We start from the raw sequence: 16,339 nt of genomic DNA, 5'->3' as shown, positions 1-16,339 counted from the left end.
TGTCTTGTCATAACATTTATTTATTCTTGTCTTTGTGTTGTTGTTTTTTTCTTATACAAATGCACCCTCAGTTGTGGCACCTCCAATTTCGTTGTATAGGGCGACTGTACAATGACAATAAAGGCTATCTTATATCTTATCTTATCAGGAAAAATCTTAAATACCCTTCCCTGTCTCTTCTAGCGAGTCACTTCCAAGAGAAGCTGCAGCGCCAGTGCTGTGTGGATGGCATGAAGGACACCCCACTATCATACAACTGCGAGCGTCGCAGCGAGTACATCACGGACGGCGCAGCCTGCGTTGAGGCGTTCTTACACTGCTGCCAGGAGCTGGCCAGGCAACGAGCTGAAATGAAACATGACAGTCTCATCCTGGCTCGGAGTAAGAAACAGGGGCATCCAGTAGAGCGTTTACTGTACCACATATCAAGGCTAAGTGCTTACCACAGTGGCCAAGCTGAGCCTTTTACTGAATATCATCCCCTCTCTCTCCTCTGCCATTTTTGTTTCTATTGGCACTATCAAATAAAGCAGAAATGCTAAATAAAAAAAAAAAAATAGAAAGGAAAGGAAAGGAAGAACCAAAGTAGAACGAGAACTGCAAGCAGTCATGAATGGCCAGAGGAAGAAGAGAAGAAGAGGCAAACAGATTTATTATGCCCATGACATCACATATACTAAAGCTACAGTAGATATACCAAAAACCGTGTTGTACAAATGTATTTAATTTGAGAGTTAATGCGTCAAAGGACAGTAGCAAAGACCTGGGTGTCTTTGCTACTGTCCACCTGGTGCAGTTGTCATTGTCCCATCCAGTGTGTACACTGTGTAAATAGCAAAAGGACTTGTACCCATCTGAGTGCCCATGTTGGTATTAAAGTGAGGTGCTATCTTCGGCCAGCTAAAAGAGACTGACCAACAAAAATGTTTTCAATCAAAATTGAATAGTTGACCTTGTAATTAGTAATAGAGGTACAAGTGTGAAATTGGAAAGTTGTTGAAATTTTTGTCTTGTTTGAGGCAAAAACATAGCTTCAGCATACTGATGATTTTTTTATGATTTAAAACTATAAATCACTGCTATTGTGCCACTATCTGGACCATCTGTTCCCAAATTTTGTGAGTGTTGTTGACTGAAACTATTTGACAAGTGTTGTGTCTTTTCATGCATTTGAAGTCAGTTTTTGGAGGGCAATGCTAAGTTGAGATCTTGATGATCCTTTTTCTGAGTGGCTTGGCTTTACAAGGAAGGCAGCCACCTGTGTGCATGATAACAATAGTCTAGTCATATTTAAGTCAGACTATGTAGCCTATTTCCAAAGGGGAGGGCCCACTACTGTATAATGATGTTGTAAAAGAACATAACTTATAAATGCCTTATCCATTTAGAACAACTATTTTACCCCATCATGACTAAAAATATAAGGATATTTTACTCCACTGTTTATCTTTTTGTGTATATTTGATATAACAGGATTTTGTAGACATTTAAGTATTATCCTTCTACCATCCTATTCTTTACATTAGTAAACAAGGTGGTGTGTCCTCCCATTTGAAACTGCCTTTATCGCTGGTTTCAAACTCATGTCAAAAGGCAATTTCAAGATAAAATTCCCAAATTTGTGTATTTTATGAGACAACATAGAAATTTGTTTTTGGATAAAGACTAAATGCTCCATAAACCAAACACTGATATTCAAAGTTGCTCTGCTTACCACTGATTGCAATTTGTTCCATAAGGGCAGAAATCAAATCATTTTCACAAATTTCACAAACAGTTTTTGACATAAAATTCTGAAAGTTTGCAGGTTTTGAGAGAAGAATTTGAAATACCAGAGGAACTGGCGGAGCTGCTGACCATAACAGGCTTGAAGGCACAATAGAGGAGAGATCTGGAAGGAGAAGAGAGAGGTTTAGTGGACAGGAGAGAGAGAAACTAGAATGGTGACTGCAACTCACACTTTTCCTTTTAAAACTTTAGGTGAGGAAGATGATAGAAGTTACATGGACAGCAGTGAGATTGTTTCTCGTACTAAGTTTCCTGAGAGCTGGCTGTGGTCGGATGTCATACTGCCAAACTGCCCTAACTGGTGAGGCAACTGAAACTTAAAAACATAAACGTAAAGATACTGTATTCACACCACCACTAGAATTAAAAGCTACATTTTACCTGTCTGCCTTTGCTTCCCTGTTTCAGTGAAACCACATCAGTAGTGAAAAACATCCCTCTGCAAGACTCAATCACAACCTGGCAATTCACTGGCATCAGCCTGTCTAGCACTAACGGTGAGGATTCTGCTTCTCTGCACGACAAAAAAATCTCACACATTACCCATGGCAGTTTGGACTTTTCTATGTGGAAGAGCTTCTGCGTGTGCCTCTTTTTCTGAAAATCGACCCTCTTCTGTTTTCTTATATTTCCACTTCCTTTCCCCTGTCCCCTCACCCATCCTTTGCCCTGTTTTCCTCTCTTCTGTCTCACCCCTTGGTTGTGTCTCTCCTCCTGTCCTGAAGGTATCTGTGTGGCCGATCCATTAGAGGTAATCGTTCGGAAACAGTTCTTCATTGATCTCAGGCTGCCCTACTCAGCTGTCCGTGGAGAGCAACTGGAAGTTAAGGCAATCCTACACAACTACAGCCCTGATCTTGCCACTGTAAGTCTGGGTTAATCGACTCCTGCTATTCAGAGCGCACTGCCAACACAACACCTCTTACTTGGTGATGTGTGTTCAAGTGATTGAAGTTATTCACAGTGCTGTTGGTGATTTCTGTGTTGTTGTTTTCACATAGCTTAGCCTTACACAACAAATCCTTTGTCCCTGACAACAATAGCTGGCAACAGGTTGTTACCTAAATATGAACGTAACTTTTCAGTATTGAACAAAGCACAACAGAAGAAAAGTTGTAAATTTTAGCAAAACTATACACGTCTGCACCTTTCTATGCAGGTGCCAAAGAAACTAAATTTGCAAAAGACCACAAATTAGATTGCGCTAAACTGAAATGCCAATTAAAAACTGTTCCAGTTGCTGCAGTTTTTTGGTGATATTGTTTTATTTTTCAGTTGATGCAAATTTTCCACACTTAAAATGATACTACATTGAGTACAATAATGTCTGGCCACTGTGGGCCAGATTTACTCATGTTTCACGGTATAACAAACCTTGTTTTAGCACTGGTACTGATCAATTTATGGGTTCCAATGGCTCTTTTATGTAGTGCTGGGCAGTATGACCAAAAATGTATATCACGGTATTTTTCAAAATTATAACGGTTTCACGGTATATGACGGTATTTTCTTTTTTCATGCACGACTGGGTGTTAACCACATTTTCTAATTATTTAGAGAAGAATTACTGCAGTAAATTAACTTAGAATGACCTATTTTACTGTCATGAGGAATGAATACTGGACATTAATGTCCAGACAACTGGACATTAATGTCCAAGTTGTCCACCCTAGTATTAATACAGGTTTACATGGCAACATAAAATGATGCGGAGAGGTGGCACTCATGATTATAATGAAGTGAAGGAATCAGAATGTATGACAGTTGCTTTCAAAATACAGAACATTTTTAATATGCAAATTTAAGGCCACTTGCATTAATATGCAGACTGATTTGACTGATTTAACAATATGTTAAATTATTATTATTATTTTAAAAATGTGAATTACTTATCAAATAGACCTAACAATTCAGCTACCAATGAATGAGCAATAGTATGCATGTGATAACATAGATTGAAAAATAAGCCAAAGTGTTACCTCTTCTCTGAATAGACAAGCTAAGCCAGTGTGCTGCTGTTAGCCAGTGAAAATAGAGCGGAGTGGCAACTCTTCACTTTGTTACACAATCTATGTCAGTGCGCTGCTGTAGCCTGGAAAGTTTTCTTTGCTTTTGTCAGACGCATTTTGTGAAGCCGAAGAACTTCCAAACAGCCGATACAGCTCCTCTTTTTGGTAAAAGTTCTTCAGCTTCACATTTTCTGAGTCCCCACTGCTTAGTGAGTGCAACTGCAAAAACAGTTACCCCTCCAACGATGTCCCGCGGCGCTACGTTCCACGTGCTGTTCCCAACATTATGTGTGCTCCACACACACACACACACACACACACACACACACACACACACACACACACACACACACACACACACACACACACACACACACACACACACACACACACACACACACACACAGGTATTGGGGTATGGTATTCGGTATGAACCGGTATACCGCCCAGCACTACTTTTATGTGCATCATAAGGAGGGGTGACTCATCTTTTGTGCTTTGATCTTAATATATATGCATTTGTAGGTGTCTATCTAAAAGAGAAAAAATTCTGGGTGGAGAGTGAGTGAGTCAAAATGACCTCTATGAAACCTGACGGTAGTTCATGCCTTGGTAATTGCAGGCTCTATTTAATACCTGTAAAAGCTATATCTTATTTTAGGAACAGAAAGCTGCAGCTGCATTGCACACGTGAGACATGCATGGCTATAGAGATAGCCTTTCAGAACAGAGAGGTTATTTATGATCACCAAACAAAATGTTGTGCAAACTTATCACCTAAAAGGAGCCATGCAATTGCTGCAGCAGCAAAGATCTTGACCAAGCTTCAGTTTTGAGGTTTTGCTTCTTTGCAAATATGGTGGCATCTGTCTTAAGGACATGTCTGATCTGTCTCACAGATGTTGTCCTCTGCACACAGTTATGTTTTCTGTTTTTCACATTTTTACTTTAAACCAAACACACATTACTTTTAATAAAGACTCATCTTTAAAAAAAGGTGATTTAAGTGGGCCTACATAATACCAAAATAAAGAAGAAACAAATTAAAAATGATTTTATCCCTCATCAGTTAATACAATTGTATAGGGAGAATAAGCCAGAAATGAGTGCTGTCCAGTGCTGAGGTCCATCAAGCTCTGTCATGACTGATCTATGGAGCTTGTTGTATTAGATATTGTTGCTCTTTCTTACTGTCAGGAGTAAAAAGAATTTGTATTTCATTCTTCATATAAAGCCTTTTTGAGAATACAAAATTGTTTTTTTATCAAAAAGTTGTCAACGCCGTTAATGCAAAACGGTACATCAAACAGATTTTAACCTCATTTAGGCATGTCTGGAGAATGACAAACTGGATATTGCTTCTAAGGTCAAAAGAGAAATAAAGCTGTGTGCCATTCGCACAAAAATGGAAGCTAATATTGTGTAAAGTGTATTGTAACCAAGCAGTAAATAGAAAAATCAGGGGGCCAAAGGCTGAGCCATGAGGCACTCCACCAGACACAGAATCTGTCGAGCAGGGGTGTCCAATCATGTGCCACAGAGGGCCAAGAGGCTGCAGGTTTTCATTCCAACCAAGACCTCCACCAGGTGACTTCACCTCACCTTGTATCAGAAAGGAGGAACTAATCAGTGAAATCACCTGGTAAAGGTCTTGGTTGGAATGAAAATCTGCAGCCTCTTGGCCCATGATTGGACACCCCTGCTGTAGAGGGTACACTCACTTAAAATAGATTGCCTAGATAGGGTGCTAAATAGGTAATTTACGCTAATTATGCATCTCTCTTAGTAAATCTGGCCCTAGAATTAACAATGTATTTCATGAAAATCTTATCCACTCTTATCTCTTTCTGTCTTTCACTCTCTCTCTTGCCATCTCTCCATCTCTGTCACTTTTTAAAGGTACGTGTTGATCTGCTTGAGGAAGAGCATGTGTGCAGTTCAGCCTTGAAGCGTGGAAGATATCGTCAGGAGATCAAAGTTGGACCTGACTCTACACGGGCGGTGCCCTTTATTATTATTCCCATGAAGGAGGGGAGAGTTCGTATTGAGGTCAAAGCAGCTGTCAAGGACTCATCTCTCAACGATGGAATCATGAAGATGCTGCTAGTGGTGGTAAGAGAGACAGACTCCAATAGTGGATTATTATCATGGGATTACATCAAGGAAAGATAATCTGTAGTTTGTACACTGTTGGTCTCCCATTGCAGTGAATACATATAAGAAAGACTAGTTAGCCACTAATTTGAGGGTGAAATTCAAGTTATAGTTGTAATGATAATAATTTACAATCTGATTTTTTTTGGTGTTTGTCTCAATTTGTTTCCTGTGTGCATAGAGCTTCTCAAATAGAGCTGATAATAAGTCATGTGTTGCAAAAGAATGTAAAACATTTACATTTACTTAAAGCTACATTATGTAGACTTGTGAAAACTTGTGAAAGTGAAAACCCTTTACACTCAAATAACAAACATGGGTTAAGCATGAAAATTGATAGTTGAGTCTATGTGGTCCTCATCATCGGACCCATGAACTAACCCAGAAAAAAAACAAAAGCTGAATAAGCATAAAATTCAGAGGGTGATTCAGCCTAACTCACTGATAAATATCACACTGACTGTATGCCATGTTTTTTTGTCAGTTGAGTCTAAACACGTCCTTACTTCGATCAGCCCTCAATTTTGCACATTGCACCTTTAAAAGCTATAATATGGCAGACCAGAGCTAATATTGCACGTTGTAGCATGACCTTGGGTGTATTATTGTGATTATACCACAGCTTCTTTATTGAATGTTTATAGTTATTTTTTACGGTTAGCTGCCTAGAAAATTACTCCACAAAGCAAAATACTTCCATTTATATGACTGTTACTGAGTATCAGCTGCTACAGTCATCAACCGTCACTTTGAGTTAGCTCCTGTAGAGATATCTAAAGTAAACATGGCACAGTGATACATATACATAGGTGTGGCCTGAGAGCCAGTACAACGTGAAACTGGCACTCATCAGTCTCATAAAAATATGAGATTGGAACTACATATGGCATAATTAAAAGTAGTTGTGATGATTATGATACTTATTTGTTTGTTTGTTTGTTTACTTATTTATTTCATCAGCCTGAAGGAGTTCTGATAAAAACTCCAAAGAATGTAACCTTAAACCCCAGTGAACACGGTGAGTTTAATACATTAATAACTGAATTATGAAAAAGCAGTAATTATTGAAAGTACAATTTTTCTTTTGTTAACCTCTGATTTGCTAACTACCACTTTGTTTCAGGTGGTAGACAAGAGGAAACTATCAACAGTGCAATTCCTAAAAAAGATCTGGTCCCAAACACACCTACCAGCACAGAGATCTCTGTGAATGGTGAGACACAACTTTATATTTTCACATGTCAGTGTGTTGAGTGCCTCTACAAGTGCCTTTGCAGCTTTAAAATATAATTACTGTAATTAACCACTGTCTGACCCCAAATGTCAGCGTTTGTGTGTGTGGGTGTGTTCATGTGTTTCCGTGTGTGTGCATGCTAGGAGGAACACAGATGGGCACGCTGGTGGAGAGTGCGGTCAGTGGGAACTCTATGGGCAGTCTGATTCGAACTCCCTATGGATGTGGAGAACAGAACATGCACAGCACAGCCTTACCTGTCATTGCTGCCACATATTTGGACAAAACCAACCAGTGGGAAGCTGTGGGCTTTGATAAACGTGATGAAGCCCTTCGACACATCAAGACAGGTAGACAAACACAGCCACATTTTGGCCTGGCTAAAGCCTTACTGAGGTCCCAGACTAAATTTAGTTTGAGGAGACCCATTTAAAGGGTTCTATCCATGTCTACAAACTGGCTCATACTGGATAAGATTCAGTGCAGAAATGTCTTGCTGTAAATACACAGGTTGTGTGTTTTTGAATCTGGCCAGGTTACCAGAACCAGCTTAACTACCGCAAGGATGATGGGTCTTTTGCTGTGTGGGAACACCGAAAAAGCAGCACTTGGTGAGGCATTCCTGCTCACGTCTTTTACTTTTTTATCTTAGAAGTCAATGCAAGGATTTAGGATGTATCTCATGCGGTAATTAATTAAATCAAAGCTAATGAAACTGTTGCACATCCTTTCCTCTCCTCTCCTCTCCTCTCCTCTCTTCTCCTCTCCTCTCCTCTCCTCTCCTCTCCAAGGCTGACAGCCTATGTAGCCAAGGTGTTTGCCATGGCCAATAATCTGGTTGCAGTGCAAAACAATGTGCTCTGTGATGCCATCAAGTGGCTGATTCTCAAAAGACAACAGCCTGATGGTGTTTTTAATGAACTTGGATTTGTATACGATGGACTGATGACTGTAAGTTCAATGCCAAAAAAACTAATGAAGATGATAACATTTCCTGTTTTTTTAAAAGAAAAGCAGATAAGTGATTGATGATGTTGATGAGGGTGACGTGTGTGTGTGTGTGTGTGTGTAGGGAGATGGCAGAGATTTTGATGTCTCTTTGACAGCCTTCATAGTCATAGCTATGCAAGAGTCACGCACTCTATGTGCTGCCACTGTTAATGTGAGTATAACTAACCCACACACACTGTTGTCTCTTACCTTCATTTCTTCATCTGTTCATTTCCATCTCTCCCCTTGCTTTGCCAGCTGCCCTCTCCCCTCTAATATTAATAAAGATTAATGAAGCTTGGCCTAGCCTATACATCACAGTCATGCAGAAAAACAGGACAAAGTAACAAAAATCAGTCACTTTTTTTCTCTTTAAAGTTAATGAGTTAATTTTATTACAAGAACAATAAGCAGGGTACTCGTTTTTGCCCATGTATTCGTTTATTTAGTTTGGGATTTATCCACAGTAGTTTGTATCTGTGCTATAAGGTGAAAATGGTTGACGTGCATAAGGTCAATGCACTTTAATTTTTAATGGGACTTTTTATTGACCCCCTTTCTAACTTGTGATGCCCGTGTTTTGATCTTTGCTCTACATCCCATCTCTTTCTTTTTCTCCACACATTTTCAATTCTCAACAGAAATTACATATAATATAAATAAAATCACACTGTTAAAGTCTCCTAATGTATCTTTTCCATGTGTCCAGAGTCTTCCTGGCAGTATAGACAAATCAGTTGGTTACCTGGAAAGGCGTCTGCCCAGCCTCACCAACCCATATGCTGTTGCCATTACATCCTATGCCTTGGCCAATGAAAACAAACTAAACCGGGAGATCCTCGACCGCTTTGCAACCTCAGGTTTCGCATATGACCTCATTCCTACACATAATCAGAATATCTACATGCAGAGTCAATAGATAAAAAGTAAAAAAAAAAAAAAAATACTGCACATTTATAGATGCAGCCATATGAATATAACTGTGCTCAGGGATTGAAGGTTATTAACTTTGTGTGTGTGTGTGTGTGTGTGTGTGTGTGTGTGTGGTCCTTAGACACCCACTGGCTTGTGCCTGCTGGAGGAGATGCTTTCACACTGGAGGCCACAGCTTATGCTCTTCTGGCCTTGGTCAAGGTGAAGGTGAGAATATCCACTTCACGTGATTCACTAGCTTATGCAGCACAGTTAAAATGTACAATACAGTTACCATCCATTGTATCTCATTGACTGTGTGATCAAAGGCTTTTGAAGATGCCAGACCTATTGTCAGATGGTTCAACAAACAGAAGAAAGTGGGCGGCGGCTATGGATCCACTCAGGTAATACACTAGGGATGTCAGGATTATTTGATTTCACGAATATCCGCGATTTTAAACGCCACGGTTAATTATTCGTGAAGGTTCCTAAACACCGTCACTTTCCTAAGATCATGCCGGACGCGGAACCAAAGGCAGCGCAAGTCGCACGGAACCAAAACAACTGCAAACTGCGAAAAAAAAAAATCTGGGTCCGCCCAGATTTATCTAACAGACATTTCTCTGGATCCAATAGAAGTGCAGCTTTCGTTCTCAACCACATTAACATAGGCCTACTAGCCAATCAGAAGTAGGGCGGGGGCGGGACTTGGTTGTTGACAATCAGGCGCTTCATGTGCCGTCGAAAGTGAGCCTCGTTAGCCTTCAGTGACACACACAGACATATACCGGTATGTCTATGGTGACGCACTGCAACCCACAGGATGGACTGCAGGTTAATGAAGCCCGGGGAAGACAGCAAAGATGTCTCTTAAACCGATGATGTCGGAGCCGACAGGATTCGGCATGCCTACTCTACATATCTTTATCTCCTAGACCGTTTATGACATACAGAAACTTAAAAAAAAAACGTCGGAAACCGGAGAAACGGAGCTTTGCGCCTATATACAGTACCATTACGGTAACTCCGTAGGACTACTGACACTTCGACCGTCCAATCAGTACCGTAACTCCTGAACCAATGGTGCGATCGAAAAAATTCAGACAGTTTCTGAAAGCAGAGAACCGGAGCTTTCCGATGGAGTGCATCGGAAAGCACTCACTCATTGCACAATTCTACAACCATAAAAAGCATGTAACATTGTAATTTATTTTCACTGTTACAGTGTTATTTATTTTTCAAAGGGCAGCTAAATATTATTTTTGTTATGTTGGCATGGAAATAAATGAAACGTGAATATCTATAAGGAGTGTTCGTGTGATTTTATACATTTATAGTGTGAAAGTAATTAATATATAATAATCGTAAAATCGTGATTATTTCTCTGACAATAATCGTACCAAGAAAATCTATAATCGTGACATCCCTAATCTCAACCAAGCTCACATTTATGTGTTGGTTTTGGTACTGTGGGTTCAGTCACTGTCACTCTCATTCTCTCTTTCTCTTTCTCTCTCTCACTCTTGCTCTCACTTTCTCTCTCTAGGCTACCATGATTGTGTACCAGGCAATATCTGAGTATTGGACTAATGCTAAAGAAGTAGATTATGAGCTGAACGTGGACATCTTTTTACCAGGCAAAGCCAAACCTGACCGTTACCATTTTAACAGGGAAAACTACTATGCTACTAGAACGTCCAAGGTGAGATCTCACACAAACTCTCTCTCGCTCACACACACACACACACACACACACACACACACACACACACACACACACGTATGCTTGTATGTACCCAGGAAATAACAAAGATGGACAGGATTGATCACTTTTATATGGTAGTGTGTGTGTGTGTGTGTGTGTGTGTGTGTGAATACCCACAGGTCAATGATATAAACCAGGATGTGAAAATAAATGCCACAGGAACAGGAGAAGCAACACTGACAGTGAGTACTACACATTTGTAATAGTTACTCCCAAACAGTGTACTTGTCAAGAGTAACTAGTTACTTTACTAAGTTACTTCTCCTAAATAGTAACTGGTAAATAGTAAAGGGCTTTTTCCTCACCACTGTTGCTATGTGCTAGCTCATGGGGGAAATTTTGCTTAATGGGATGTGCCAAAATTGTAACTCCCCGGAGTTGAATCACGGACACAAGGCGTTCTTGGGTTTTAACGGGCATTTACTTTCATTTCCAATGCTGTGAGAACTGAATACAAATAAATAAATACAAACTTAAATTAGTCCCATACAATGGATTCTCGTAGAGTATCAAAAAGTATCAAACAATTAAATAAACAAAATACAATTGGTCAAAATGGTCAAAAATACAAACCATCTTCGCAGCTATAAGCTCTTATTCTGATAGGAAAAAATTATCCTTACAGCATATAACATTCACCGCAACATAAATGGGTCTATCATTTAATTACTGTTAACCGAAGCATAGTAGCCGCATGCTCGCTTGTTAGCATACTACATAAATGATAAGTCAGTACAAAGCATACAGCTAACAGCATACCTCATTGGCCGCATTAACTCGCGGAGTGAACAAAAAATCTTCAGCTTTCTTCAGCTCTTAGAATGCTTGTATCGGCAGCTTACAACTCTGTATCTTGATGAAAAAACAAACAAAAAACAGCAACAAACTTCCTCCGTGGCTCTAGCAGGCATCTATGCGCTGTGCTCTCTCGGGTGACTAGCGGTGTAGCAATAAAAAAGAGGTCGTACCGCATTGCAGCGCCTTAATATAAGTTCTGCCTGTAATTAGAACCTCTTATAACCATGTTTTTAATTCTATTTGAGTCAATATCAATATAGGGTACCATTTGGTGTCCCGGGCAGAAATCACTCACTTTTCATGAAAAATTTGCAAAATAACAAAACTCTGAGGGTTTATTATAAATGGCCAAACATTTAAACACACATTGGTACAGAGATACATTTTTAAAAGGGTGTTTTTCATATTTAAAAAAATGTTCTATGATTAGATGCATGTGATTTTGCCATGTCCCAAACTCCTCTCTACTAACTTCACCGAGTGTAATAAGTAGATAAATGATATACAATGTACAAACCTTTTACATGCTCTTGTTGCTCTCATCAAGTACTTGAATAAAATGAGTCAATTGGATCATTTATGGTCTAATTTCATAATAATAATAAACGTTTTGCATGTGTCCCTGGATTTGCTGTCCACCCCGTCATTAGGTGGTTACTGCCACTATAAGAAACCACCTGCTGTAATCAGTGACATCACTACCACTGCTTTGTCTTTTACAAATGGAGTGAAGAATAGCTCCTGCAGAGAGAGTACATATCAACATTTATATTTTGACATTTTCATCATTTTATGATTGAACTTGAATGTGTTCAATCTTAATGTGTCCACCCTGTCATTGCAAAATATTAATCTATATAAATGCTTTTCAGAAATTCAAAATATGTTTGTTAAAGTATACACAGTCACCTTCCTAACTGATACATGTTGCTAGCTAATGGCCCAACATGTGCTCATTAAATGCAAACTTCAGCCAGAAACGTCCTCCCTGTCATTGTCCACCCCGTCATCAAGTCTAGTTTTATAACAGTTTTATAAGTTTTTCAGTGTTTCAGACATCAAGTGGAGTACAAAACATATGCAGAGAAAGAAACCATTTGAAAGGATACCTATGTTTCTACTTTTTGTGGTAGGCCTACATTTAGGGACCAATGGTTTTTGTTTTGTTTATATCAATCTTGTTTTTTCGTCTAGTTGAAGGTTTTATTTATTTATTTTTGCTGTTGTTTAGTGTCATTTCCAGATGTAGCCTACCTGTGCACAATTCAAAATACAGTAGGTGAAAAAAGTCATGTTTTGACAAAAAACATTTGTTGAGAAAACCATAACATTGTTTCCTTTAAATATATATGAGGCACTTCACTATTGTCCACCCTGTCATGCCAAGGTCCACCCCGTCATGTCATTGTCCACCCCGTCATGTTCATGTTTTATGTGAATAAATAATTATTTTCACAAGTTATCAAAACCTTTTGTGTGATTTTGCTCTGAAGAGATTAGGGCCAAACAGTATTATTTCAAAGTTTGACCAGATACCTTTATTTATAGAGTTTATTCAGAAAAGAAAGTACAACTTTCACAGATTTTACATATACAAACATATTTTTCCATAATTTCTGTATTTTTGAGAGATGTTTTCCAGAAACTAAAATATATTCCTGAACGAGGGACCAAATACCTTTCTGAAAATGTACATTTTGTAATCAATATATGATTAGAACATATTTACTCTATTTAGAAATTGTCCCATGACAGCGTGGACACATTTTGCAATTTGCTTGTACTTTCTATGCTTGCAGTCAATTTATAAAAAGTGCAGGAGCTTGACCAACATGCATTTCTAACAGCTTAAGGTCTACTTTATACAATGGATATGGAGTTCAGTGGAAAATCTCATCTTTTTTTGTGTGACATTGGGAAGTCTCAATGGCACTCTATACTGATATTGACTCATTTACACTTTTAATAGAAATATAATACTGTCAACATTATTTATTATTCTATTTTAATCAAAACATAAAATTAATTTTAACCTTTTGACATGTTATCAACTTTATGAATTTCCTGATAACTGCCTCTAACAGCAGCTACAAAAATTGTTGGATCTCTATGAAGCTAACATCTCTTATTATTTGACTCTACACAGCTAAAATTGAATTGAATTGCAATTAATTGGTTACTTAGTAACTCCTTATTAAAAATAACTCATTGGAATACTTTTAAGTACATTAAAGAAGGCTTTTTAAATATGCATTTGATATCATCACTGCTGTTGAGAAAGAAACCATTACTGCATGCAGTATCAACTCAACCCAAAACCATTACTGGCAAAATACTCATACTGTAGCTATCTTCTAAATATTTCATGGACCAACAGATCATCCTTATTTTCTAATATATACTGTCTTGAATTGAAAACTTCATAAAAATATAATTTTGGGTGTGTACAGCACCTGCTTTTGCCATCCAAAGAACTGGGGATGAAAAGTAGCTGCTTTGCTAGCCTTTATCTCTGTACAATGCATTAAACTTCTGTTGTTTTGGGTTTTAACTGTATGTGATCCCTGTTACATGAATTCATTAGCAAGTTAAAACTTTCATTTCAGTTTATTGATGCAACTGAGGCTGAGACTGAACAAATGTTTTCATTACTTGTTATGTCAGAAAAGTAATCTGTAACTTGTTACCTGGCTCTCAACATTGCTCACAATTTATGATGTATATGAGCTGTGACAAATTATGCTTTTAAGAGACGCAGTGCAGATGGCAGTATGTAATAATATTATGGACTCTGTGTCTTTGTCTATGTGGCAGCTGGTGTCGCTGTATTATGCTCTGCCTAAAGAAAAGGAGAGTGACTGTCAGAGGTTTAACCTCTCTGTTCAGATGCTCCCAGGTGAGTTGGTGCCATCCGTCTGTCTTCCACTGACTCTGTTAGCCTTTATCTGTTGCTTTTTCTACTTGTCTATTTTGTGTGTATCTGTTTGGTTAACTGCCTGCAAGTCAGTTTATCCATCTGTCTATCTATCAATCTCAGAGCCTGTTTATATTTTTTTCTTATACTATTAAATCCTAATGCTCTGTTCATCCAATGTTCTGCTCCTCCAGAGAAAACGGATGAAAATGAGAAGATATACAAGCTTAAAATAGAGATTTTGTAAGTATTGGAGATGTCAAGATGTCATCCTAACAATCATTACCGTGATTTTCACCTTCAACACATTGTAACTCAGTGCTCCTTTGCACACATTTGTCACAAGATGTGCTTGGCGTTATAACAAAACATAAGTCATGCTTTTTTAAAATGTATTTCAGTATCTTGACATACTGGGTGGCACTCAGTGATTAGCATCACAGCAAGAGGGTTTGAACCGCAGCCGGCCAGGGTCCTTTCTGTATGGAGTTAACATGTTCTCGTGTTTGTGTGGGTTTCCTCCCACAGTCCAAAGACATGCAAGTTTGGGAAATTGAGACTCTAAGGGCTTGCTCACATTGGCAAGTTTGGCCCCTTACCGTGCTAAAGCCAAACCCCCACCCCCTGGTGCTGCAGCCGGTGCCTGCGCGGTGCTGGCCGGAGCTGCCGGATCTGACAAGTGTGCCGCGCACTTGTCAGATCAAGTGCTGGCACCAGCCGTGGCACCCGGTCTGCCGGATCTGAAGTGCGCCGCGCACACAGACTGCTGTACTTTCATTATAAACCGACTTGTTTGTATGCGGTTGCAGCAGCACAACGGACAGTGACACAGACAACATGGTTGATTATTGATTGTGCAACGTGGCCATTCACCTGTAATCACGCTGCGCACATTAAACAATTTTGCAGAGGCAGGAGGAAAGTTGCATGATTTACATCGTATCCACATTCGTGCGCTGCCTGCGTGATCGTGCATGTGCTCATGTACGCGCCCATACCGTGCAGAAGCACACCCCTTCCAACCGTGCCAGAGCGGGGGAAGTACTGTATTCAAGCACGATACGGAGCGATCACACTGGTCAAAGAATCCGGATTTTAGGGGCAAACGTGCTTGGCCGTGGATCAAACTTGCCAATGTGAGCAGGCTCTAAGTTGCCCGTAGGTGCGAATGTGTGTGACTGTATTTAGTCTGAATATCTGCTCCTTGATGGATTGGTGACCTGTCCAGGATGTTTCCCTCTGCCTGATGCATGCTGAGATAGGCTCCAGCCCCATGTGACCCTGATTAGGATGAACAGTAATGAAAATGAGTGAATGATTGAATGATTCCGTTTACATGCACACCATATTCTGGTTTGGGTGAATATTCCGGTTCGGGTAACTGCGCTGCAGCAACTGGAATATTCCGTTTACATGTCACTTGGCACGTTCCCGTGTTTCGGCGTATTCCACTCTCTTACGTAATGCGACACTCAGCCGCGGGGGGCAGCAGCACACGTGTATGCGTCTGGTCTGCCGGAAACACAGAAGAAGAAGGAGCAGTAGAAGAAGAAGCTCTCACTATTTCAGTGTTTTCTCCCATTGATATACTCCATGATATTAAAATCTTTCATTAGGTGAAGGCAGACTGCAGTCTCCTCCTCACTCCAAAAATGTTGACTCTTGCTGCTGTTTGCTATGTTGTTCGCCACGTCGTTCTCCCCGCTTGCAGTAACCATAGCAACAAAGACACCCCAGGATTCATTGTGAGTCGAGCATGTGCAGACACGATT

General features: G+C 39.5%; 1 protein-coding gene across 1 annotated transcript in view; it reads left to right on the top strand.

Moving 5' to 3' along the window:
- Window positions 1–16,339, top strand: part of LOC115368903 (complement C3-like) — a 108,344-nt gene that overhangs the window by 80,906 nt on the left and 11,099 nt on the right. The window contains exons 16-33 of the mRNA XM_030065340.1: window positions 184–381; window positions 1,981–2,089; window positions 2,197–2,285; window positions 2,514–2,653; window positions 5,697–5,909; window positions 6,912–6,969; window positions 7,075–7,164; window positions 7,329–7,535; window positions 7,721–7,796; window positions 7,977–8,136; window positions 8,258–8,347; window positions 8,885–9,035; window positions 9,230–9,315; window positions 9,417–9,494; window positions 10,637–10,792; window positions 10,975–11,037; window positions 14,468–14,549; window positions 14,762–14,810. Of these exons, the coding sequence (XP_029921200.1) occupies window positions 184–381; window positions 1,981–2,089; window positions 2,197–2,285; window positions 2,514–2,653; window positions 5,697–5,909; window positions 6,912–6,969; window positions 7,075–7,164; window positions 7,329–7,535; window positions 7,721–7,796; window positions 7,977–8,136; window positions 8,258–8,347; window positions 8,885–9,035; window positions 9,230–9,315; window positions 9,417–9,494; window positions 10,637–10,792; window positions 10,975–11,037; window positions 14,468–14,549; window positions 14,762–14,810 (2,095 nt within the window). The remainder of the gene's footprint in view (window positions 1–183; window positions 382–1,980; window positions 2,090–2,196; window positions 2,286–2,513; window positions 2,654–5,696; window positions 5,910–6,911; window positions 6,970–7,074; window positions 7,165–7,328; window positions 7,536–7,720; window positions 7,797–7,976; window positions 8,137–8,257; window positions 8,348–8,884; window positions 9,036–9,229; window positions 9,316–9,416; window positions 9,495–10,636; window positions 10,793–10,974; window positions 11,038–14,467; window positions 14,550–14,761; window positions 14,811–16,339) is intronic.

Source organism: Myripristis murdjan, chromosome 1, assembly GCF_902150065.1.
Source record: "Myripristis murdjan chromosome 1, fMyrMur1.1, whole genome shotgun sequence".
Classification (NCBI taxonomy): domain Eukaryota; kingdom Metazoa; phylum Chordata; class Actinopteri; order Holocentriformes; family Holocentridae; genus Myripristis; species Myripristis murdjan.
This window is presented reverse-complemented; position numbering and strand designations above follow the sequence as displayed.